We start from the raw sequence: 26,790 nt of genomic DNA on the forward strand, positions 1-26,790 counted from the left end.
TTACATGGTTCCTACTTCAGATTAGTTGAACACCTCATTTTTGTCAACATATACTCAAGGCCTGTCTCACATCAACTCTTATTCTGACTAAAACTAAAGATGGCTATAGATTTGCAGACCCAGTGAGGTATCCATCTGTGATCAGACTGATACTCTACAAGGGGCCTACATACACACTATGACCCCTAATGCAAGCTTAAAGCCCAGTTTTTTTTACAGCTATGTGCACAAATGACTACATAACACAGCAAGAAATCCTTATACTTAGCTTTATTGGTGCATACATGTTGCATACAACATTAGGATTTATGGACCCCAGGAAATGCCAATTTCTGGGCAAGTGGGTTTGAAGGAAAATGAAGCTTGAGTTAATACTGCATATCCAAAAATGATGTGAAACATGTGAAACAAGGGTGGTATTTAAAGGACAACCATCAAGTGGGTTGGCTGGCTACTTGACCCCCAATCGACTGATCTCCATAGTAGGCTGGAATCGTCAGGCCGTACATATATTATCAGTATGTGTAGGGCCAGCTTAGGAGAAAACAGAGCTGCAGGCAGGATCGGTATCACTTTAAAGAGATGGCACTTGCTGACTCACTGTGGCTCACTTCATTAAGCATCCAGGAAATAACAAAGTCATAAAATATGCTCTGAACTGCGTTTTAAGTGCTTTCTGTCTTTTACGTTTCTAGTGAAAATAGTTGTGGGAGAGCCCAGTTTAGTCAATTCAACATAATTAAGATCAGTTGTTTTTTAATAGATTACTTCTTTTTCTTCTGGGTTGGGGCTAGTGATGTCTGTGTTAGCAAAACCTTTTATATCAGTTCCAGCTAGTCGCCTCTAACAGGAGAGGAACTGAGAGGCATCTAATGGAATAAAAGAGGCAGGCAACAAACAACACTGCTTTTTAATCACAGTATAATGTGCACATTTGGACTCAAATCAGCATATATAACCCCCAATGCAGCATTTTAACTTTGTAACTTTAATGTAATGCACCAATAATGACTTAATTATCATTAGAATCCAAGTCACTTGGCCCTAGTAAGTTGCCGTTATTGGTTCCCTAAGGAATCACTGCAAGGTCTAGCTGATGGTAATACCCCAGTAATGCATGCAATTGTGCCTCATTCATCAGGGCAGGATAAAGGGGTGCATTGGCATATCAGGTTGCAAAGGACAGTTAATGGATGCAGTTACCATTCTGAAATGGGTTCAATTGATTTTGCTTCCATTTTTAGCGTTTTGTACTAAAATGCTCTTGTGCTTGCATTGATTACGCCTGCAAAAATAGGATCTCTTAAAGGGGTAGTTCATCTTTACTTTAACTTTTAGTATGTTATAGAATGGCTAGTTCTTAGAAACCTTTCAAATGGTCTTAATTGTTACTTTGTATAGTTTTTTATTTTTTTGCCTTCTGCTGACCCTTTCCAGCTTTCAAATGGGGGCCACTGACCCCAGCAGTCAAAAATGTTATTGTTTTTGTTATATTATTTTATTGTTACTTTTTATTACTTATATTTCTATTCAGGCCCACTTCTGTATATATTCTAGTCTTTTATTCAAACCACTGCCTGGTTGCTAGGGTTATTTAGACACTAGCAACCAGATAGAAATTTCAAAGTGGAGAGTTGAAGATGATGTTAAATAATTGAAAAAGCACAAATAATAAAAAATGAAGACCAACTGCAAATAATCTCAGATTATCACTCTTTACATCACACTAAAAACTACATTTTAAGATGAACAACCTCTTTAACTTTAAAGCAGGGCCGGAACTAGGGTTAGGCAGCAGATACCCTTGCCTAATATTCAACCATATTGGGAAAAGTGGAGCAGAGTTCCACAAAATATGCTTCTAGAACACTAACTGAGCAACGCTTCATAAGAACAGTTCCCTTCTTGTGTCAGCACATCTGTGTCTGCCACTAACTCTTCCAGATAATGGGAATGGTGCGGTGGCACTATGAGGGGGGCATAGAATACCACTTTTGCCTTAGGTGCCACAGCTACTAGGTCCTCTTCTGCATTATACACTCAAGAAAAATGAACAGGAGTCATTAGTATTCCAAGATTTGGTTGTTAGAATCGCTTACATACTATTTACTTATAATGGATAAAGATTCAATCTGGATGGCCAAAAGGTTTAGATGTTTTTCCAAAATAACTTTTCCAATGCTCATAATGTTCATCCACAAAGCTTCCAACAATAATACCTTGGATGTGATACATATCCTGAGAGCCAGCTTAATTTAACTTTAAAACAATAAACAAATTAAGCTTTTTGAAAAGTAAAAATAATTGTATGCAAGTTTGCAATATAGATTAAAAAATATGCAGCCTTTTTATGATTTTTATTGTAATAATATGGTTTGGATCAGTTCCCTAAGGTTCCTGTTCACCTGCTGATCTGGCTGACTACTTTGAGACTCAAATAAAATGTAACAGTAATCGACTGTCCTCAGCCTGCCTTCAGCCTGCACCCTCCCAATCCCACAATTCCCTGCACACATAATGTCAATAAGGAAAGGAACATCACAGTGTAATGCATTTTGCATTATGTAGTTCCTGCATGCTGTCTGTGAGCTGCGGAGAAGTTTTTACAATTTGTAACATCAATGTTTTAGTCCCTCCTCCCCTACCAAGATTTCAAATGATGGAGAAAGAAAAAAAAAATGGTTTTACAGCTGCATTTCAGCAAATAAAAATGGTATTATTTATACTGTTTGAAGGAACAGATAACAGTTATAGGTATGTTAGGGGTTTCTGTGTTCTGTGGGGCCAGAGTTCCCCTCTCTTTAAATGAATGCCTACATACCACTGACATTACCAAATTTTGTATATAATTACCCTCCTCTGTCTTTAGGTACATACTAATAATACTAATAAATACATTTACCAATGACAAAATAAGCTAAATAACCCCCCACTGAAAGCCATTTTTAATTCTTACTACTGTTGTTTCCATTTCTTTAGCTTTTATTAATGAATAAAGAAATATCTGCCCAGGAACTTGATTTCCTGCTTCGTTTTAATGTTGAGCACAACTATAACAGCCCATTGGAATTCCTATCCAATTCTGCTTGGAGCGCTATTAAGGTAGGCTCATGTGTATTAAAGAAATAATAAGTACAAAGTCACCATGAAAGTCATCAGTAACTATCATTACCTAACTGTAAATGAATTTGATATCATACAGACTATGAGCTTTATGGATGAATTCCGAGGCCTTGACAGGGATATTGAGGGATCTCCAAAACGCTGGAAAAAAGTGGTTGAATCGGAATGTCCAGAGAGAGAGAGGCTGCCGCAGGAATGGAAAACAAAGAGTTCCCTGCAGAAAATGATAATGATGCGTGCACTTCGACCTGATCGAATGACTTACGCAGTCAGGTATCGAAGAGGATTTTATTTTAAAAATACATTATCACAATGGTTTAATAAACAGGGGGACTAAGGGTTCCAGGTATTACTCAAGACATGGACCCACAAATAACTGGTGTATCAGAGAGAAGTTGACCTAGTAAGTGTAACCTGTGCCTACTTGGCTCATTTTGTTATTGATACAGGCACTTTACAAAGAAGGTTTCATGCCACAATTGTGTATCTACCCTTCAGCTCCTGCAGCTTCACTCTACCACCCAGTATGCTTGAAGATAAACAGATGGGATATGCAGGCAAAAAAACTGAACATTTGGCCCCATAAATTCTGTCATTCCCAGATAATTACAAAAACTGATTTTCCAAGTAAGAAATGTGATGTTCACTTGTGGTTTCTGAATGGAGGCTTCTCCACCTAAGCTAAGCTACCCCTACACTCTGCTTAAACAACCTACAGAAACACAGAGGCCTTCCCCAAAGTATATTTTTACAAAACTACATAAATTCTCTATTTAGCATCTGTGTAGGCCCATTACCTTTACATCTAGAATATAATTGTACTAAATTTTGGGGTAATAAGTTACATACAACCCTTATACATGCAGAAATTTTGTCGGTGAGAAACTTGGAACCAAATACGTGGAGACACGCAAGACAGAGTTTTCCAAATCATTTCAGGAGAGCGGTCCTGGTACAGCCATATTTTTCATCCTTTCCCCTGGAGTGGATCCACTGAAAGATGTTGAGTCACTAGGTAGGAACTGCACACTCTTTATTTAGCCATGTGTTACTACCTATCATATTAAAGATCCAGATTTCTTCTGTTTGTTGATTTGAAGCATTCTGTAATTTGATTTGAAAGCGTTCTTACCTCTCCCACTCTCCTTGGGGAATGTGAGTCAGATCTCTCCCGGCAGCACTGTAGAACACATTAGCCATTCAGATATAGCCTTTAATCTTAAGAGATATTTGCTTGAATTCCAAGTTTATATCTAGAATTCCTAGATTCCTGTTTTTTCCTCCCAGAAAGGAATTAGAGACAGTTACAGGAAATTCGTTGATATTGGCAACTCCACTTGGACAATTTATTACCTACATTCATAAATTAGCCCTATGCTTTTAGATATAGAACAGAACTCGCCACAGTCCACCATTGCAAAATTCTGCTGCTCTCTGTTGTGTGTGCAAGGCTGAACTTTTACTTTCACCTATTGATATAAGAAATAAGTGGTGAAATTTTACTCAGACTTTGATAAGCTCTACTTCTGTCTTTAAAATATATACCCTTACTTAGGAAGGTGTCTTATTTATACCCATGTCCCACCTGTGTGCCACTCCTTGCCTGTTTAGTCCACTAAATAATAGATATTCTTGTTTACAAATGTTTTGCCAGACTGTTTTTCCCCTTAAGGGTTAAATTAGAACCACATTCAGTAGCCGCTATTCCATTCCCATAATATACACTCTGTTATTGTTTACTGCAATAGAATGAGATCCTTTTCCGAGTTCATTGTTCCCTATTCCCTTTCCCTGCTCTCATTTGTGAATGTTTTCAAATTGATATTGTTGCCTGTTCTCTTTAGGGGATAGACTTGGATTTACCATTGACTCAGGAAAACTTCACAATATCTCTTTGGGTCAAGGGCAGGAAGTTATAGCAGAAATAGCGATGGAGAAGGCATCAAAAGAAGGTCACTGGGTTATACTTCAAGTAAGCTGATGGTATTCATTATAGGAGTGCTTCAGTGCCGGGCTAAGAAACCAGAGAGAATAATGCTGTCTCCTTGTACAGAATGTGCTTGCGGAATGAAATTGGCTGTGCATCCAAACAGTTTTACAATGACAAGAGTGATTTCACCTTGTTTAGACTCAGCTCAGCATTTCCCCTCTTTTAGAAGATGATTGATCTCAACCGATGCGATGTCAGCTTGCCCAGTTTATATGCTGCACCATTCAGTTCTCTGGGTTATATTTACTAAGGTTCTGCACCAACTGTGCAATTTATAGATATATTTTTGGGGGTCTTGTAATCATTTTATTTGCTACTCTCAGTTTCCATGTTTAGAAAGGAATCAGATTCACGAAGGGGCTGTAGATTTCATCAAGGAGAACTACTCCTCATAGTCCTTGTTTCGGCCTCCCCGGGGTAGCTTAAGACTTGGGCATAATTTAAATCTCAAAATCTCACGTTTATCTTTAATATTTTAAATCACATGATGCCAGGTTCTTAATATGACACACCCAATGCTTACTAGATACACCTTCAAGTTACTCAGGGATTTTGGTTGTGGGCCACTTTTAATCGCCACCTAGAAAAATGCCGTCCCATCAGAGTCAAGAGTAAGTTGCTATCACCACAGCTAAAGGATTTTTGGGTACTTTAGGACCCTCAAATGTTTTTCATTATTACAGCTCATGTTTGTGAACCACTGGTTGATAGCGTCACCCTCCCTGTGCACTAAGGCCCCTTTGGTTTTAAATACAGAAATATTTAGCTGTATGTTTTCATTAATATAGGGGCCAGTTATATTATTGCACTGAAGTTGTGCATGTGCTCTTTCACATCAACAGTGGCACAGGTATGGGATCTGTTATCAGGAAACCCCTTATCCAGAAAGCTCCAAATTACAGGAGACCACCTCCCATAGACTCCATTTTAATTAAATAATTTACATTTTTTAAAATGATTTCTTTGTTCTCTGTAGCAATACAACAGTGCCTTGATACTTGATCCTAACTAAGATATAATTAATCCTTATTGGAGGCAAAACCATCCTAATGTTTAAACGATAGGTGACATAAGGCATGGAGATTCAAATTACGGAAAGACCCCCTATCCAGAAATCCCCAGGTTTTAAGCACTCCGTTTAACAGGTCCCATACCTATAATCTGTCCTTAGGGACCACAATGACATATTTACATTAACCCGGCTCCATCCGTTTCCCCAGCACAACAGGGTTGTTGGACGTTGGTATATTATATAGCAGGTAGAGGTCCTGTGAATTTCATTGGGCTTCGAAAGTGATTTGCCCTCAATCAGCTAATGCATATTCATTCAATAAACAGGCAGTGCATCAGGGAGGTATTGGGGAGATATATATAAAATGGACAAATACTGTATATACAATTAAGGGGTTTGTGTTTAAAAACTGGGGGAGTTATGTTATGAGAAAGTGATTCTGGGTTTTGTAGTCAATAATATCTAGTAGCCTGACAGCGCATTACTGCCTGAGATTAATCTGTAATATCATATTAATGGATAGGATCTGCCTTGTGCATTTGTAGTGAAATTCCTCCTCCTTTCCAGAATATTCACCTTGTAGCCAAGTGGCTAAGCACTCTGGAGAAACTGCTAGAAAGGTACAGCGAGGAAAGCCACCCAGATTACCGTGTGTTCATGAGTGCAGAACCTGCCCCTACACATAAGGAACATATTATCCCACAAGGGATCTTAGAAAATGCTATTAAAATTACCAACGAACCCCCGACTGGAATGCTGGCAAATCTCCACTCTGCTCTGGATAACTTTGATCAGGTTAGTAAAACCCTTTGTCTTACAAAGTATATCTGGCACACACTGCACTTATAGGCAAGTTATTGGTATCAGATATTTAACTGACTTATGCTTAATCAATAATTCATTCATGATTGGACTAATCAGAATTGATCCAGTTTTAAAAAAGTCAAAACGCCCATCTAGTCCAGAGAAGAACCCCTAGAACTCTAGAACCTCAGAAAAACTGATTTAGTTATATAGGTGATATATATAGTTAAACATTACCAACGTATACACCTCTGGATGTTTAGTCTCTTGGTTGCCAAAAAATACCCTTTGCATGCCTAGATCATAGAATCTGAAGTGCTAATATAGTACCAGCATGCCAGTGCTGTAGAATCTATGGTTACAGGTTTCAGACATCTCTATGTAGAATTTCTATGTTATTATTATTATTAACATTTATTTATAAAGCGCCAACATATCCCGCAGCGCTGTACAATAAGTGGGTTTCATACATTGGACATACAGAGTAACATATAAAGCAATCAATAACCGATACAAGAGGTGAAGAGGGCCCTGCCCAAAAGAGCTAAATGTTGAACATAAAACCCTATTATAGTGACAAGCAGGTGGCTCTCCCCCAATCCAAAATGAATTCAGTAACTCATATGGAGTCAAAGGTTTTAAAGGAACAGTAACACCAAAAAAAAATGAAAATGTATCATAGTAATTAATATATTATGTACTATTGCCCTGCATAGGTAAAAGTTGTGTGTTTGCTTTAGAAGCACTTATATTGTTTATATAAACAAAGCTGCTATGTAGCCATGGGGGCAGCCATTCAAACTGAGAAAAGTCGAAAAGGCACGGGTTACATAGCAGATAACAGATAAGCTCTGTAGATTTCTATTGAATTCTATAGCGCTAATCTGTTATCTACTATGTAACCTGTGTCTTTTCTCCCTTTTTCCAGCTTGAATGGCTGCCCCCATGGCTACACAGCAGCTTTGTTTATATAAACTCTAGTAGGGTTTCTGAAGCAAACGTACAGCTTTTACCAGTGCAGGGCAACAGTACATTTTATTTTTATACTTTAAAATATTTTCATTGTTTGGTGTTACTGTTCCTTTAACCAAGTTGAGAGAAGGCAGACTTTTAGTAATGTGCAGGTTGACAAAAAGTCACACAGCCAATCTTAACCAGTCCTCTTTAAACCTGGACCCAGCCTGACCCAGTAAGACATAATTATTTATACAGTATATACCACTATACCAATCATTGAAGGGGGCAGGGCCTGGCAGGCATGAGTATATAAATAAGAAACTGTCAGAGAGCCGGTGCAACTCTGACAAAGACCTCTGCATAACCGTAACCATGTTCTGAGACGATCCAGCAGTACGGCCTGCTATAGGCAAAGTAGCTCTTTGAAAGTTGTGATTGATTTTTACTTTGGATACAGGTATTTATAGATTGTCCTATTGATCTGTAAACACAACAGAGTAACATGACAACAGAAGAATATCCCAACGTAAAGATGTAATGATGATGGGGAGGGTATAGAGGGGTTAGAAACACAGCCAGCTTTACTGTTTGAAGGGAAATTGGAGTCCAGCTTTGCCTTTGTACACTGACAATGTTGATTTTATTTTCCCACAGAACATCCTTGATCAATGCACTAGAGAGCAGGAGTTTAAGAGCATCTTATTCTCTCTGTGCTATTTTCATGCTTGCGTTGCCGAGCGCCGAAAGTTTGGGCCCCAAGGGTGGAACAGGAAATACCCCTTTAATATCGGAGACCTTACAATATCTGTCAGTATTCTATACAACTATCTGGAGGCAAATGCCCAGGTAACTAACCTTCTATCCATGCAATAAAATACAAGCATTCCATTCCGACTGTCAGTACCATGTGCAATGTTGCATAAGATCCGCTGATGTGTTGAAATGATTCCCAGGAATTTCTAGCAATTGTACGTGTGTGTGTAAATATTGCTAATTTTTCCCTTTGTTTCCACCTAAATGCTGCAATTTCCTAGTTCAGTCTGAGACGTAATAATCACAGGCAGAGAAGGGAACTGACAGACACACATCTCAGGCGTAATAGTACATAAGGCAGTTTGTATGCTGGGGCTTGCTGGGGTTACCAGATCATTAATAATACTGTATACAGGTATGGGACCTGTTATCCAGAATGCTGGGGATCTGGGCTTTTCTGGATAAAGGTGTTTTTCCATAATTTGGATTTCTCTTTTTCATTCTATAAGTGTGTACTTGAAATAACCCAAATCTTAATTGGTTTGCTATTACAGAGAAAAGGGAAATATGTTTTAAAAATTTGAATTATTAGTTTTAAATGGAGTCTATAGGAGATGGCCTTCCTGTAATTCATTGGATAATGGGTTTCTGGATAACAGATCCTATACCTGTACTTACCTAGGGTTATCAAGCCCTCCAGCTGTCATTGCACTTCATCTCCCAGCAGAGAAGCAGCTGCCCAAATAGCTTGCAGTTTAGAGGATGAACCAATATGCATCACATTATTAGTATGCAGTTACTGAGTTGGTCTTGTCCCAAGAGCTTGCAATCTCAGGAGCCAAATATAGGTTAAAATAAATGTTTTAGAATTGAATAGGAGGTGTAAACTATTACCCAAGAGCATGTGTTAATTACGCAAACATCCAAAAACATGCACATAATGAAATATACAATTTTTTTTACTGTTTTATTGATTACAGGTTACATTTAGGAGAGGCCTCATTTCTTCAAGGGCAGTTCCTTGGTAGCAAAACATATTTATCTTCAGGTAGAAGTGTATTTTTACAACAAACAAATATTATCAAATTGGACTGTTAATGAGCAAAGATTTCCATACAAATAAATATAAATAAATAAAATAAATACATATATAAATAAAAATACATATCAATAAAAAATAAATTGCAATATACAAACACATAAATCGAAATAAATATTCTGTAAAGTGCTTTGTATATATAAACAATATTACTACTTGGTCTACCGAATAATCGTTTATTTCAGTGTTATTTATCTAATTCTCACTTCCCCTGTCTCGCCGTCAGGTGCCTTGGGAAGATCTGCGCTACTTGTTCGGGGAGATTATGTACGGCGGTCATATAACCGACGACTGGGACCGGAGACTGTGCTGTACGTATTTGGAAGAATTCATGCAACCAAATCAGGTAATGGAACAAATTCAAGCGTGTTTTCAGAGCTAGAGCGCTCTCTACTGGGTTCTGGAATATGATCGCTCCATTTCTCACAGACGTGTATATCTTACCCAGATATTCCTTTTTACTTGTGGACTTGACTTCAGAGCATGGAACACATTTGTAACCCACATGTAACCTCTATAACATACATAGCATGTCAACCAGAAAAGAATCAAATATAAATCCAGTTTATCTAAATGTCATTTTTATTTCATCTGGAAATCCAGACAAGCACCTAGTTTTTTTTTTTTTTTTGCAAAACATATGCAGCGGAGACAGTTTATTTATATAATTATATTATTAAAGCAATTGATTTACTGATTTATGGTTCACTAATTAAAGTGGTTATAGACTGTCTTTCTTATAAAGTAAATTTTGCTCACTCTTTCTATGGAATTTAGCTCTGTTAACCTTTGGACATTTGAAAGCTCAGACTGGCTGCAGGTGCATTCTAGCCCTGTATACATCAAAGCTGGTTACACACAGAGAAGTAGAGCAAAAAAACAGTTAGGATAGGTGGTCGCATCCCATTGAGATGAATATATTCAATACAAATAAAAACAGAAATGTGAGTAAAACACGTTATGCTTTTAGTTGGCTGCTAATCATATGGGGATATTTAGTTGTTTTATGCTTTTGGGGGAATATGGAAAATTCACCAGATTAGTCTAAGCCCGGCGGCACAAATCGAGACCTAGGTAATAGTTTCCTACTTCATTCTCTTGATTACCTTTTGTGCATATTTATTAAAGAATAAGCCAGAGTACTAGCTGCCACCGAACCATTATCTTTAATTATTTTTTGGGGGGTTAACACATTTTTGCCCATTTTTAAAATACAGGTAAGAGATCTGTTATCCAGAAAGCTTCAAATTGAAGGAAGGCAATCTCCCAATGATTCAATTTAAATCAAATAATTCAACATTTTAAAATGTATATCCATTTCTTTGTGAAAATTAAACAGTACGTTGTACTAGATCCTAACTAAGATCTTTATCAGAGTCAATCCTATTTGATTTTGATTAATGTTTAAAAGATTTTTAGTAAACTTAAGGTATGGAGATCCAAATTATGGAAAGATCCCTTATCCAGAAAGCCTCAGGTCCCGAGCATTCTGGATAACAGGTCCCATACCTGTATAGGTATAGTTTTTTTTATTCTCTACAACATACACCCTATCACTTCCAAAATACTAAATTCTGAGTCTGTTGGTGCAGACTTTATAGCAGTTCTGATACACAGTTCTATGATGTGATTTTCATGTTGATATTTAAACTACTGCTTTTCTTACAACCCCTATATAACCCCTATACATATGTGCCTGGTGGGGGGGCGTAAGGCGCTCTGATTTACTAATGGTTGGTGCACGTTACATTGGGTTGGAATACATGGTTGCAAAGAAACTGTTGACATTTTCAAAATGCATCTATACTGATTGCTAGTTAGCTTTGCAGGATGTGAATTTACTATCTGGCAGGTATTAAAGGAAGAGTAAAAAAAACACCAAAAAATTAAAATGTTTAAAAAGTATTTAATATATAATGTACTGCTGCCCTGCCACGGTAAAAGTTGTGTGTTTAGTTCAGCAAGACTAATATAGTTTATATAAATACCCTGCTGTGTAGCCATGGAGGCAGCCATTCAAGCTGGAAATGGAGAAAAGGCACAGGTTACATAGCAGATAACAGATAAGCTCTGTAGAATACAATGGGAATCTACACATCCTCTGTTATCTGCAATGTAACCTGTACCTTTTTTCTTTTCTCAAGCTTGAATGCATTCCTCCATGGCTACAAAGCAGCTTTGTTTATATAAACTATAGTAGTGTTTCTGAAACAAGCACACAACTTTTAGCAATGTAGGGCTATGATATATAATATATGAATTATATTGATACATGTTAATTTTTTGTGTTACTGTTCCTTTAAGGAAGTGAGCGTGGTAGTGAGGCAACATTGACATTGCCTTAGACCAGTGCTGCCCAACTTATTACATGGGCCAGTTATATCTCAAACAGAATGTTGGAGAGCTGGTTTCAATTACAATAATGATGTTACGGGAGTTCTTCTGCTATAAACGAGCAGTCAGGAGAAGATAGGTTATAGCAGCTGGATCACTACAAAAATACATGTTTTCCATCATTTATTTCATAGGGAATCAATAAATACTAACAATGTTCCCTAAATAACCTCCTGCCAGTCCAACAAAGACATTATTATATAGAAATGTTTGATTAGACAGATAAAAACTGGCCCCATGCATTCTAAGATATGATGACACCCTTGATTTCAAGGCTTGAAACGCTTGACCCTAAATATTTATTCATGCTGTAAGTTAGTCCAACTTGCCTGCATGGAGCACAAACACCAGCACGCTTTGAATCGGACATCCTCTTGATCTCTTGTAACAAAGCCTGAAAAGAATTGCTAGGACAAGAGCATTAAGAATGGAGATCCTGCTGGTCGGCGCACATGAAACTTAGATCTAATGCAACCCCGCCTGGAAGGATTATTTCTGTTTTCTATCAAATTCAATGAGACTCATTTTTAGCTCAATCTTAAGAATCCAAAGTGAACAAAGAGAAGAGAGAAAAGGAAAAACAATAACAAGAAAAATGAAAGAGCCACCAGAGACATTTGATGCCAATCAAGCCTTTTATATCATGTTGCCTTCACTTTCTTCTGTATAATGTTCGTTTGGAAATTTTCATAAATTAATAACATTTCCTATTAGTTCTGTAAAATGCTTATTAGTGTGACTCAAAGTCCTTTTTTTATTAATTTATATTTTGTATTTTTAGTTTGATAGGAAGCTTGCCTTGGCTCCTGGGTTTGTCGTACCTTCTAACCTAGATTATCAAGGTTACCATACATACATTGATGAGATGTTGCCTCCAGAGAGTCCTATCCATTATGGCCTTCACCCAAATGCAGAAATTGAATTCTTAACAGTGACTTCAGATAACCTTTTCCGTACATTACTAGAACTTCAGTCTCGAGATTCTATCATTGGGGAAGGAGCAGCACAGACAGAAGAGGAGAAGGTTTGTAATATAGGGTTGTACCTTTTCAGTGTTTGATATAGCTCTAAACATGAAGGAAAGGGTCACTATGGTTCTTTTTGGCATCTAATAAACATTTCTACACATAAAACAAAACTGGACAGTTCTGTGTTCTGAAGCGCAAGAAGTTATATTACCTGAGTCGGTGTTTTATATCTATTTTTGTTCCTAAGGCACAGGGACATCGCATGACTTTACCATGATATCTAGAATTAAGTCTAGGTTTCCCCTGACTTTCCCGAAGATCATGTCCCAGCTAGAATTTGGAGAAAAAGAGTCAGTCAAATGTTTGTGGAATTTTTCTGTATGCTTATCTTCCCGTGACAGATGGAGAACACCCTAAAATCTAGAGTTAGTATTGATGTTAGTATATATAGTTTATGTATGTGAGTGTATAGATAGGTCAGTATGGGTCTGTATGTGAGTGGATAGATAGGTCAGTATGGGTCTGTATGTGAGTATATAGATGGGTCAGTATGGGTCTGTATGTGAGTGTATAGATAGGTCAGTATGGGTCTGTATGTGAGTGGATAGATGGGTCAGTATGGGTCTGTATGTGAGTGGATAGATAGGTCAGTATGGGTCTGTATGTGAGTGTATAGATAGGTCAGTATGGGTCTGTATGTGAGTATATAGATGGGTCTGTATGTGAGTGGATAGATAGGTCAGTATGGGTCTGTATGTGATTGTATAGATAGGTCAGTATGGGTCTGTATGTGATTGTATAGATAGGTCAGTATGGGTCTGTATGTGAGTATATAGATGGGTCAGTATGGGTCTGTATGTGAGTGGATAGATAGGTCAGTATGGTTCTGTATGTGAGTGGATAGATAGGTCAGTATGGGTCTGTATGTGATTGTATAGATAGGTCAGTATGGGTCTGTATGTGAGTATATAGATGGGTCAGTATGGGTCTGTATGTGAGTGGATAGATAGGTCAGTATGGGTCTGTATGTGAGTGGATAGATAGGTCAGTATGGGTCTGTATGTGAGTGTATAGATAGGTCAGTATGGGTCTGTATGTGAGTGGATAGATAGGTCAGTATGGGTCTGTATGTGAGTATATAGATGGGTCAGTATGGGTCTGTATGTGAGTGGATAGATAGGTCAGTATGGGTCTGTATGTGAGTGGATAGATAGGTCAGTATGGGTCTGTATGTGAGTATATAGATAGGTCAGTATGGGTCTGTATGTGAGTATATAGATAGGTCAGTGTGGGTCTGTATGTGAGTGTATAGATAGATCAGTATGGGTCTGTATGTGAGTGGATAGATAGGTCAGTATGGGTCTGTATGTGAGTATATAGATAGGTCAGTATAGGTTTGTGTGTGCTGGGTTTACTTGGAAGGGTTGAACTTGATGGTCTTTTTTTAACCCAATGTAACTATATGTAACCCATCCTGTTTTTCCCTTTCCAGAAATGATGAGTCAAGCACACCAGATGCACACACTAGATGGGCTACATCCATATTATTTGTTATCATTACCCTTCATTTAAATAGTGCTGTCACATTATTGCAACTATTTATGACCCATAAAGGTGGGGCTTTGAGGTTGCGATAGTGAGTAAAAGGAACAGAGGGAAGGGAAGATGAAAGGCATAGAGCCGTGTTTTATTTAAAAAAGGTAATGCACAACATTTTGGGGTAAAGACCCTTCTTCAGGTGCAAAAAAGAGATAACTGTGACTGACCCACTCACCTATTTATACCCATGATCCCACAAAACACACCTCTAAAGGGAATGGAGCCAGTAATAAGACAAGAACTCCTTGTTTGTCCTATGTTCCTTTTTACTCACTTTCAAAAATACATGAACAGTGAGCCAGTACGCTGTTGGAATTAGGGGGTCAGTACGTCATTTGGGATGCATATATTTTTGCTTGAAGTTGCTATCACATGGCAATCATGCCCCCCATGTTTGTTTATTTTTACTGTGAACCAATCCCATACCGACAATGTCATCAAAATCAAGTCCTGTTTATTTACAGGCCGGTGCATTGTGTCATGAGCTACCTTAATATCCTTAGGGCACAGGGGAAGGAAACCTTTGTGTCTTTCAATCAATGGGAATAAAACACGTTGGAATATTTACCATTTACACAAAAAGAAAACAGAAAGGAAAATCCATAATAGATTAACCTCATCTCAGCATGTATACCACATGAACAAGTGCTCATCATAAACAATTTAATGAACGCTCCTGTGCCTGAGGTTTGCATTTCCCGATTATCCTCAGATCAAAATCACGCTCTTCATTAAGCTTTCACATATAATGAGTTCCTTTGATAAATAGTGGACTCAGCTATTTAATCCTTTGGGAGTACAAGTTAAAAACTACATAAGTGCATGGTGCTTTCCACTGTAAGCTTAAAAAAGCCAAATCCTTGTTTTTTTTCCTTTTCATATATTTTAGTGGGAGATATACACTTTAATGAATGCAAAGGTCTCATTAAAACAATTTTTTTTCTCCTTAGCATTCCCTATAATGTACTTAATAAAAGTAATTAGCCGTGTCATTTTTGAAGCATTTTGAAATCAATCATTATTCGCCTGCTATAAATAGTATCCAGTGCCTATTTTAAAGGGTTATTAAAAATTAAGACAAATGACTATATATATATATATATATATATATATATATATATAGATACAGTGTATATATATACTGTGTGTGTATATATATATATATATATATATATATCAAACAAAGACAATTTATATATAATACATATATAATATATACATAAATATTGTTACAATAGGAAATTTAATGTGTAAATAGTTCTATAAAAATAACTTTCCTTTTATTCCACCATGCATTTTTTTTGGTTCCCCCTTAGAAATGTATTTAACAGGAAATATCAAGAAGTGAATGCATCTACAGGTCTGGGATCCCTTATCTGAAAATCTGTTATCCAAGAAGCACCAAATTATGGAAAGGCCATCTCCCATAGACTCCATTTTAATCAAATAATTCAAAAACTTTTTTGTGTAATAATAAACAGTACCTTGTACTTGATCCCAACTAAGGTATAATTACCCCTTATTGGGGGCAGAACAGCCCTATTGGGTTTATTTAATGGTTAAATGATTCCCTTTTCTCTGTAATAATAAAACAGTACCTTGTACTTGATCCCAACTAAGATATAATTAATCCTTATTGGAGGCAAAACAATCTGTGTGTTTATTTAATAAATAAATTATATTCTAGTAGATTAAGGGTATGGAGATCCAAATTACAGAAAGATCCCTTATTTGAAAAACCCCAGGTCCCAAGCATTCTGTATAACAGTTCCCATGCCAGTACATGTTTTTTTTTTTTGCTTTTCTCCCCTCTTAACCCTTACGAAGGTATGAGTAGTTCAACTTGCAATTTAAGTCTAGCATAAGCTGCCATTGTTCCTCAGGCTGTCTAGAGCTAAGCATCCTTATCACTTCCAATAAAAGTCCTATTAGTATAATGATTTTACAAGAAGCCATAATGGAAATGGGTTTTTAATGTATGGTTTTACAGGTTTTGCAGCCAGGCCCATATATTAACCTTTACATAGCAGAACTAAGCCCTAGGACCCTGCTACATTAGAAGCTGGGGAAAAGGAAATGGAAAAGTATTGTGTGCTTACCCCAATACACATTTATAACATTTGAGTTGGATGGTGCTCCAATGAACCAAGGCTGTTTTCATTGTATGTCACCTTTTTAATCAGTCAGTCAGTCTTACCCATCTTTATTCCAGTTCTCTTTGTGAACCTTTCACGCCTGTTTAAATATTTATATTATGTTTATGCCTTACTTCTCAAATACACTCCTGAAGTGCTGGATTACACAGTTTTATCAGAATTTAACTGTTTTTGTGATTTTTTTTTTTGTTTTGTTTTCCAATACTACTTTCATTTTTTTAGGTCAAAACCGTCTTGGATGATATTTTAGAGAAACTCCCCGAGGGATATAACATGTCAGATATAACATCAAAAACAGCCGATCGCTCGCCATATATTCTTGTCTGTTTCCAAGAATGCGAGAGAATGAACACTCTGATACATGAAATAAGACGTTCTCTAAAGGAGCTGGATCTTGGTCTTAAGGTATATACAGCATCGGACTGAGATGCCAGGGACCTACCAGAAAACCCTGAACCATGGGCCCACTCTCAGAACTTTAATTCCAACTCTCTTCCCTCAAACTCTTTATTATTCTCTTTTCTCTACATACTATACTCTATTCTAGCATCTAGCAAGTGTCTTTTTTTCCATACAGAAATAGGGAATGACCATGAAATAGGCTAAATAGTTAGAAGCAGGAGGGCCCACTGACACTGGGAGTTTTCTGGTATCCTGGTGGGCCAGTCCGACACTGGGTATATACATAAACAATGAAAGTTTTGCCTAGCTGACTGCTGATTTGGGGAGGTCTGGAAGTCAGAGGGATCTAGAACCTCAGTCAGCCACTAGTTCACAGGTTGAATTTTACTTATACCAAGGTTGGGGACTCATACTAGTAGGCATGATTCCTACTAGCCGTCATAACAGCGTGAAGGTCACACACACAATATTAGGAGTTTAGGAATACAAATAATAAATTAGTAGGTGGTAATAGCATAGCAAAACAAAAAAATAAGAAATTGACTGCTTACATCATGCTCCTCTGTGTCCTAAGAGAGCATATATAGAGAATAATGTTATATTATATTACGAAATGTAAGCTTATTAGAAATCATCAAGGAATTATTTACAGGTCACAGAACTTTAAAGAATAAGTAAACCTTTTTTATTTTTCTATCAGTAAAATTACTCTAAACAACCTCCAGAATTACCTACCTTTGTCCCAGCATTCTGTCTGACCTGGCTCAGTTATAAGTTGATTGTTTCCTTGGCTTCCATGTGCAGAGGGAGCCCCGCCCCCACTTTCTGTTCAGCTCCCTCATAAAAAAAACCCTACTCATGCACAGACTGGCTCCTGCTGCCTCCAAGCTCTCCATCATGAGAGGACTGAACAGGAAGTGGTGGGCGGGGCTTCACTCTGCACAAGGAAAAACAATTAACTTCTAACTGAGGAACCAGGTCAGACAGAATGCTGGGACAAAGGTAGGTAATTCTGGAGGCTGTTTAGAGTCATTTTACTAATAGAAAAAAAAGGTTTACTTATTCTTTAAGGTAACTTCCATTATCCTGATATTTTAAGGGTTACATTATTTGATTTAATAAAAAAGATGCAGTGAGTCATGTGACTATTGAGATCATTAAGCACTGATTATCAATAATTATATCACTAAGAACTGTTTATAAAGATATATATATTTCAGATTATTCTGGTGTTCTATATGGCTCACTCCTCATGGATGATCTTCTAGCAGGTTTTTGGGACTGACTTCCACTCTACATTATTTAGCTGTCTCTGAGTGGTTTACTCTAGGGAAAGGCTGTCCAACTGGAGGCCTACTAGTCAGATATGGCGCTCCTTTTTATGGCCCCCAGCTTGCTCAGAGGCTCCATAGGCTATACTATATTACATCATTTTCATTTAATCTCCCCCCAACATACTTTATAAAACATAATTGGCCCACTACATGTTATATGTTGGACAGCACTAATATGTTGGACAGCACAGCAATTGATTTTAGAAATACAAGTAGATTATTGTATTTTAGGAAAGGTTTTATTAGATTATTTAGCATGATTTTAGTGTGATACAAATTCATTTCTACGCAGATCCAATCAAAAAGGTACTTTTCAGGCCTAATTCATAAATAATCAAGGGTTGAAATCAGGGCTCTTTTTTAATTGAATGATGCTTCTTCCTTCAGCACAATTTTTTACCTTCAAAAGGGTTTTTTCAGTTTTTTTTTAAATCATAAAATATATAAAAAAAAAATAAAGCTCTCTAGTTTGTAGGTGGCAGGCATTTGTTTTTGTATATTTTACATTTTTTTTAGAAGAATCAAGGTGATCCATAGTTTTCAAAAATTGCCATTGTGATAAAAAACACGATCGTGTTGTCTAAAAACAAATACCCCGCCCCTTGAATATAAATAAAGTAACCCCTGAGAAATAAAAATGGAAAAAATGAAAAAAAAGCTTGGGTGTTTTGGATCTTCACTTGGTTTACTGGATTAATTTCCAGTCTAAAGTCCAGTCCTTGATGAATCGGCCTCAATAAAACAGAAATTACATTATCTTGTGCTAGATAATATCTTGTTGAGTATCTTACTTCTTACCTCTCCAATTTCTCCACCACAGCAATCACACAAAGGACAGGAAAATGACCATACTTTGTGTAATCTAGGTGCCTATAAAAAAGTGACATTTTCCAGCTATTTTGAAAAAGATTGTCATTTCCTCTAAGTATTGATATAAAAAGCTGCCCCTTCACATATGTATTGTGAATTGCACTTTTTTCCTGTAAGTGAAAACCTAGCTAAATATGGAGACTTAATCAATATACAGTTTATAACTACTTCACGTGACATCAATTTAATTCGAACTCCCATTAGCAGAAGAGAAACTGTGTGTGGTGTAATCATACTGGGTTGTTTTTTTTTTTTTTTTTGCACAACCCTGGAACCAAATTACCTATAAAAGATTGCTGGGCAGTCTCTGTGTTCTGAAGCTGCAGAGCTGCAGCCCTGTCTATGAATCCCATTTCGGCCTCGATTTGCAGAGAGGAAATTCTTAGCACTGTGATTGTACAGTGATCTCTAAATGAGTCCCATAGAGACGGCGCTAGCCTTTCAACCCTGGATGTGGTCCCTGTGGGATCAGTGCTAGCATTTGGCATATTGATAGACAAGTGTAGAGACTTGATGTTCAAGCTGTGGCTGAGCTGTGTGCAAATGACAAACACAGGGAGAATATAAAAAATACAGGAATAGCTGAGATTTCTCCTTGGAAAGATAAGTCTCTTTTTTACATTTTTTAATGGATAGGCACAATTCTACTTTATTGGTTTTATTGCATAAGAATTTGATTTCATGGGGTGTTATATGGAAATCATTCATATTTTCTTTAGAAATGAATTCCTTTTTCTCTGCAGTAATATGACAATACCTGGTACTTGATCCCAAATAAGATATAATAAGATATAATAAGATAATAATTATTGGAACAAAACAATCCTATTGGGTTTATTTCATGTTCCGTGATATTTTAGTAGACTTAAGGTATGGAGATCCAAATTACGGAAAGCCTCCTTATCTGGAAAACCCTTGGTCCCGAGCATTCTGGATAACAATTCGATATCTGTTTATACATTTAAATATATTTGTTTGAATGATTCTCTATGACACATTTTATATTATATCCATTTCATGTCCAGAGTTCTATCAAACAGATCAACCCTTAACCACTTTATATTAAAAAAAGAGAAGAAGAGGCAAGTTTGGACAGTCAGTAGAAACAATTAAAGCTAACATACAGATACATACCTGTTCTTTGCACCCTGCACCAACCCAACAACATCATCAACATCATATTCAACATCTTAACCTAAAGTGTAGTGTTTATAATTATTTTCTGTTAATATTTCTTTCTTTCTTTCCCTTGAAACCCTTCAGTTTTCCTTTTTATTTTCACTGCATTTTAGGGTATAATTCTCTCTCTTAAGGTATTATTTTCCACCCACTAGTTCTAACACTGTAGATCACACTTGTTGCCATTTTCCAATGTCTGCTGTGCATATTCTTGTCTGCCCAGATGATGTGACGAGCCCTAGCCCTCTCACAATGGAATAATAAATGTATAAAAAATACATAAATAAAAGTAAGGGATTAGAGGAAATATGCAGAAATGGCAGTAACAGAAGGGGTGCGTTTGAGCTCTCCCTGTAAACCATAGCAGCCATAGAGGCCAATCAGGAGATTGCTGTTAATATTCCAACTACACAGGGACCAAAAAACTGCCAACTGCATGCTATGTGTTTCAGGGCTACTGCTTGTGTTTGTGCATAATCCTGTAATGGTTTATGAGAAAAAATGTACTTATAATTTTCCTACTAAGAATATTGCTTGTAACCTACTCAAAGAAAAAAAGGCACATTTTTGTGAATTAAAATGGGAAGACTCATTTTATACAGCATGTTTGACATAATTCTTACTATTGATAGTGGAAAGTTATTGGTAGATTTTGTTCAGACAGTATGACTCGCACAGGCAGAAATATTTGAGTTCCAGTTGCTATTTAATATTCCTTTTAGCGCACTAGTTGTGTGACTTGTGAAAGCCCAAGAGCCTGCTTTGTTCAAACGTCAACATCCAAGCACCTTGTATATTTCCGCCAGAAGTAAAATTTGCTCTTTGGCATTTATCATGTCATCTAATCACAGGCACTATCTGAAAAGCAAATAGCGTGCTAATGTTTCTCTTTTGTTAGGGTGAGTTGGCAATCTCCTCGGAAATGGAACAACTGCAGTCAGCCCTTTTTTTCGATAATGTCCCCGACACTTGGACGAAGCTGGCTTATCCTTCAACATACAGCCTTGCTCAATGGTAAGTGCTGAACATTCGTCTGCATTTTAAAGGAATTAGGAGGAAAAAAGCACTGACCCCGGTTTGGAGTACAGCTCCGGTATTCTACCTTCATATAACTAAAAGCCAGTTTTACTTTCAAGCCCGTTATCATTTGCAGTTTTATTTCAGCGCGGCTGCTCACTAAACCTGAGCCAAAAAAAAAAACTTAATAAATGAAGGTATGCAAGTTTATTGCTAAATTAAAGCTTCCCATATAAGGGCAGATATTTTACATTTTTTTTAATTAAAGAGATGTGCAAGTAAAGCAATGCAACAAAACTCACACATTTTTTTTTCCATAGCTGCATTTTTATCCTGGAGAAATAATTCTGGTTGCATTTTTTATGCTGAAAATCTTTCAAATGTGGTAATAACGTGGGAAACAATAAATTGAATAGTAACTTAAAGGAGAACTAAAGCCTAAATAAAGAAGTAGGGCAGAAATGCTGCACATTATGTTTTGGGTTTCTGTACCAGCCCAAGGCACCCACAGCCCTTTAGCAGGAAGATCTGTGCCCCCAAAGATGCCCCAGTAGCCCCCCATCTTCTTTTCTGCTGATTCACTGCACAATGCCCTGTGACTCACAATAAACTGTATATATAGAATATACATGTGACAATATAAGACTGTTAAGTAAATAGTAGTTGTATATGGTAACTCTGAAACCAGCACAATTAGAATTTAAAATCTGCCCTGTAGCAGGAGCTTATATGATGGGTGAACCTCATTTCTGCTTGATAATTTTTGACTACCGCCCAGAGCTCACTGAGCATGTCCAGTGTCACTGACACTCCTAACAAAATCCAAGATGGGGTGCTCCTGTGACAACATTAAAGGCCTAAATCATTACTGCTAAAGAGATGCTGAACCTTTAGGCTGGTGCAATAATTTAATTACCGTATATACTCGAGTATAAGCCGATCCGAATATAAGCCGAGGTACCTAATTTTACCTAAGAAAACTGGAAAAACTTATTGACTCGAGTATAAGCCTATAGGGTGTCAAATGCAGTGGCTATTGCTAAGTTTCAATAATCAAAATAAATACCATTACAATTACATTAAATGAGGCATCAGTAGGGTATATGTTTTTAAATATTTATTTCAAAGGAAAACAGTAAATTAGTTCTGTAAGTGGAGAAGAGGGTCAACAAAAACAATATGGTATCAATAATGATACCTTAAGAGTACTACCCCCTTAGTTCAAACAGCAACCCAGATAAAACACAAAGAGTTAAAATCATTCAAAACTATATATAGATTATATAGAATATAAAGTGCAATGTCTAGTGCAGAATGGGACAGGTGAGAACGGTAGATGAAGATGAATTTGGGAGCGGGCCAGGGCACTGGAGGGTCTGGTTGTGGGTGGCCTAATTTGCACACAAAAGACAGAGGGTGCTAGTCTGGAGGGACCTATGGCCCCTGACTCGAGTATAAGCCGAGGGTGACTTTTTCAGCACATTTTGGGTACTGAAAAACTAGGCTTATACTCGAGTATATACAGTATATAAGATTTTATAACCATATTCATTTTAGGGTTTAGTTCACATTTATAATCTTGAGACAATACCCATGTACTTGCCAAGTTTGCTCATAGAACTTTTTGGCATTTTGTTTCTTTAATAAATCATGACTATTTGTGATTTCAGAAAATATTCTCGAGTATATTTACTTTTTTTTCTTGAATTTTGATAAATCTGCCCCATGGTTTTTTTTTTCATTCCTTTTTTTTGGACTTCTATTTTGGAAAAATGAAATAATAAAAACAAATCATCATATAAATGATATTCAAAGAAAAACCAAACAAATGGGTTTGCACTTGATGATTATGGGACCATGCAATCCTTTAGAATATCAGACTGCCTAATTTACAGAAGGGAAAATGCTGAAATGCTAAAATTACAAAAATGTTGCATTCATGGATGATATTCAAAAATCATTACGAAAAAAACGCCTTCGGACCGTTCGTGGATTAGTAAATCTCCCCCCTAGGATGCATCTACTGATTAGAATTAAACATAAAACCCAGCCTATGTAACACACACCCTGACACAGTACAGGTCAGAAAACATGGAGATGCATCTGATTAAAATAAGATATGACTGCAAAATCTAAAGAAAGGCAGCGGCAGTTGAAATGTGGCATTTAGCTTGGAACTCAAATGCCGTATTACTGCTAGTTTTTCTAAGAGTTATCTAGGATGGCAATGGAATAGAATATTTGTATCTACAGAACTAATATATTTTGCTAAACTTACTGCTAACTGAGGTTTTGGTCACCAACACATGTGTAGCTGCCATGGTAGCAAATATATTGTTGCACAGTTGAAAGGCAGGTGCTGTTTAATTTCCTCTGTATCTAAAAATATTGTATATAATTTGTCTTTGAAGACTGATCATTCAGGCCCATGGGGTAAGTAATGTCTGTCAAGAATTTTAATAGAACATTTATTTTATTGGGCCGATCAGTTTATTGGACGGATCTGCTTGTAAGACGATTTTATTGCTTCATTTATCTCTTGGTTATTGAGAGTAAAATAGGCCAATAAACATACATAAACCCAGACAAGGTCATCACTGCAGGTGCAATTCTACCTAGGCACTATGTACAAGTCACAAGTGAAACTTTACTGACAGTGTTAGGAGGGCCTTGATAAACCTTTAAGGAGAACTAATCCCTCCTAGGTACAAAAGCCCTCCTTAATTGCCCTCCATTGGCCCCCCTCACCTCTTCCTTCCAGCACAGACCATTACATGAAAAGTGCCCCTGTGTGTGATCTCAAATAGGGGGACTTTTCTATGTAATAGACTGTGTGGGAAGAGCTAGGTGAGGGGGGTGATGAAGAGCAGTGACTGAACCTAGCAGTATGCACAACGAGCTCCCTCCCAGTGCAGGTGGCTTAGCACTCACAGGGGCATTTTTTAAAAAAAACTATTGTTTCCACCAACCAGAGTGTGGGCTTTATTAGCCGGCACCTCTGGTGAGGGAAACATTGTTTTGATGATTGGTGCCCTTTTACTGTGAAGGTTAGCATAATCCAACCTTACTTAAACATCATGGAGTCAACCACATTTACTAGGACTAGGCCATTAAAGTCAAGCTAAGGCCAACTGAACATGATTTTGTCCACAAAGTTCAGATTTAGCTGAATATTTTTTAAAGCTTTTGTGTTTGGCCATGTTTTAAAAATTATGGATTATCTAGTTTTCACTACTTGACCAATGCCGAGTGGATTGGGGTGCTGGCACCCATAAACGCAAAATATACAGTGAAACTGACACAGGGGAACTGACTCTTGAAATTACTGATTCCTGATAACTGATTCCAAAAATGTTAAGTATCAAGTATTTGATTGTATGTATGTTAGCAACAGGCATGGATGGACAGAAGCATTGTAATTATTTACCTTAAACTAAATGGGCCTGATTCACTAAAGTCCGAAATAAGGAGTGCTATTTATAGCATGCGTTAAAAATCTTATCACTTCTTATTTTTCGCTCAATTCACTAAAAGGACACTTGTCATAATTAAGAAGCGATGTTCTTGGCGTTATTTATCTTGCGACGACATATTTTCAAGCAATATATTACGCAGCGCACAACATATTACGCAGCACGTTGCTTGAAAATATGTCGTCGCAAGATAAATAACGCCAAGAACATCGCTTCTTAATTATGACAAGTGTCCTTTTAGTGAATCGAGCGAAAAATAAGAAGTGATAAGATTTTTAACGCATGCTATAAATAGCACTCCTTATTTCGGACTTTAGTGAATCGGGCCCAATGTGTCTCTTGCTATAAACAGACAGACACATACATGAAGTTAATTGTATAAGAGGTAATGACCCCCTTCATGGAAATAAAAATATATTAGAAGACACCAGTAAGTTGTATGACCATGTAAAGCCACTGTAAAACTCGTTATTTTTGGAACGGGGCATTATCCCTTATTATTATGCCTTATTATTGCTTACATGAATGTATAGGGGTTTAAGAGTTGTAGATATGAGAAGTTAGAAGGCTGACCTATTTATATGTTAGTATATGTAAACTAACCTCCAAATCAGGGAAGAGACCTTTGAAGTAGTATGTGATCTGTTTATATGTAAAAGCCATCAGTTTGGGTCCATCATTATTGAACATGGCTTGAATGTAACTACTTTTTGCTCTTCAGCCAACCAGTGATATGCATGGCATTGCAAACATTGCTCTCATGTTTAAATAGCTGGTCTTTATAAGAAATAGCATTCAACTATACAGGGTGAAGCTATTGGAAGTTACCTCTGGCATTTGGTAAATTCATTAGTTCTTTGCATGATCATTTAACTCTTCCCTGTACAAGAGAGTATCCTCTGTATAATTTTAGCATTCCAACAATTCCATTTACGTGAAATTATATAGAAGCTACTCTACATTGCTATATTCTATTCGGTAGAAAGTGCAACACAATGAATTGTTTCATAGTACAGGAAAATGCTGTCACCTTGTCTGGACTGGAGAAATATTTACTGCCACATCCTTCCCTAAATACTGGCCTGTCAATTGGAAATTACAGGACGTTATAGTTTATAGTTTCCTGCTTTGGCTAGCGCTCATGTGAATTTGAGTTTTTTTGCCCATTTTCTAGGTATGTACAGCCCTTTGCAACATTTGATTCAGATAATATAGAGACCATTCTATTCATTAAATAGTATGTATTAAATGGTATAAATGTTTTTGTGCCCTATTGTGGCCATTTGCTGGCTACCTTGCCTCCCAGCCACCCCCCATGCATGTACAAGCGTGTGAATAAGCATGCGCAGTAACAAGTGGGGTGGTTGTGCACTCCTGAATGCAAGTGATGGTGTTGCAGGGGATAAGATTACTTTGGGACTGCGAGGGCCCAGACTAGGGGAAGGCAGAAAGAAGAGGTAGTTGCCACCCCCCCCCCCCGTTGCCCCCTGGGCACATGCCTCTTCTACCCACCCCTAGTTCCAGCCTTGATTGTGGTTAATTATGTATTGTTTTATAGCCAAATTTGATAAGAATTAAATTTATGAAGTTTGAGGCCCCAGAGAGGGCATCTGGACTTGTTACTCCCAATGACTGAGAAGTCAGAAGTGCCCGCTTTGCA

The 26,790-nt window shown here is 37.2% G+C and overlaps 1 protein-coding gene across 1 annotated transcript in view; it reads left to right on the forward strand.

Annotated features, from left to right (window-relative positions):
* Positions 1-26,790, forward strand: part of LOC100497531 (dynein heavy chain 11, axonemal) — a 187,259-nt gene that overhangs the window by 149,947 nt on the left and 10,522 nt on the right. The window contains exons 69-78 of the mRNA XM_031893873.1: positions 2,980-3,102; positions 3,203-3,396; positions 3,990-4,138; positions 4,968-5,095; positions 6,693-6,920; positions 8,541-8,732; positions 9,965-10,084; positions 12,914-13,156; positions 17,078-17,260; positions 21,539-21,654. Coding sequence (XP_031749733.1) covers positions 2,980-3,102; positions 3,203-3,396; positions 3,990-4,138; positions 4,968-5,095; positions 6,693-6,920; positions 8,541-8,732; positions 9,965-10,084; positions 12,914-13,156; positions 17,078-17,260; positions 21,539-21,654 — 1,676 coding nt within the window. The remainder of the gene's footprint in view (positions 1-2,979; positions 3,103-3,202; positions 3,397-3,989; positions 4,139-4,967; positions 5,096-6,692; positions 6,921-8,540; positions 8,733-9,964; positions 10,085-12,913; positions 13,157-17,077; positions 17,261-21,538; positions 21,655-26,790) is intronic.

Source organism: Xenopus tropicalis, chromosome 9 (assembly GCF_000004195.4).
Source record: "Xenopus tropicalis strain Nigerian chromosome 9, UCB_Xtro_10.0, whole genome shotgun sequence".
Classification (NCBI taxonomy): domain Eukaryota; kingdom Metazoa; phylum Chordata; class Amphibia; order Anura; family Pipidae; genus Xenopus; species Xenopus tropicalis.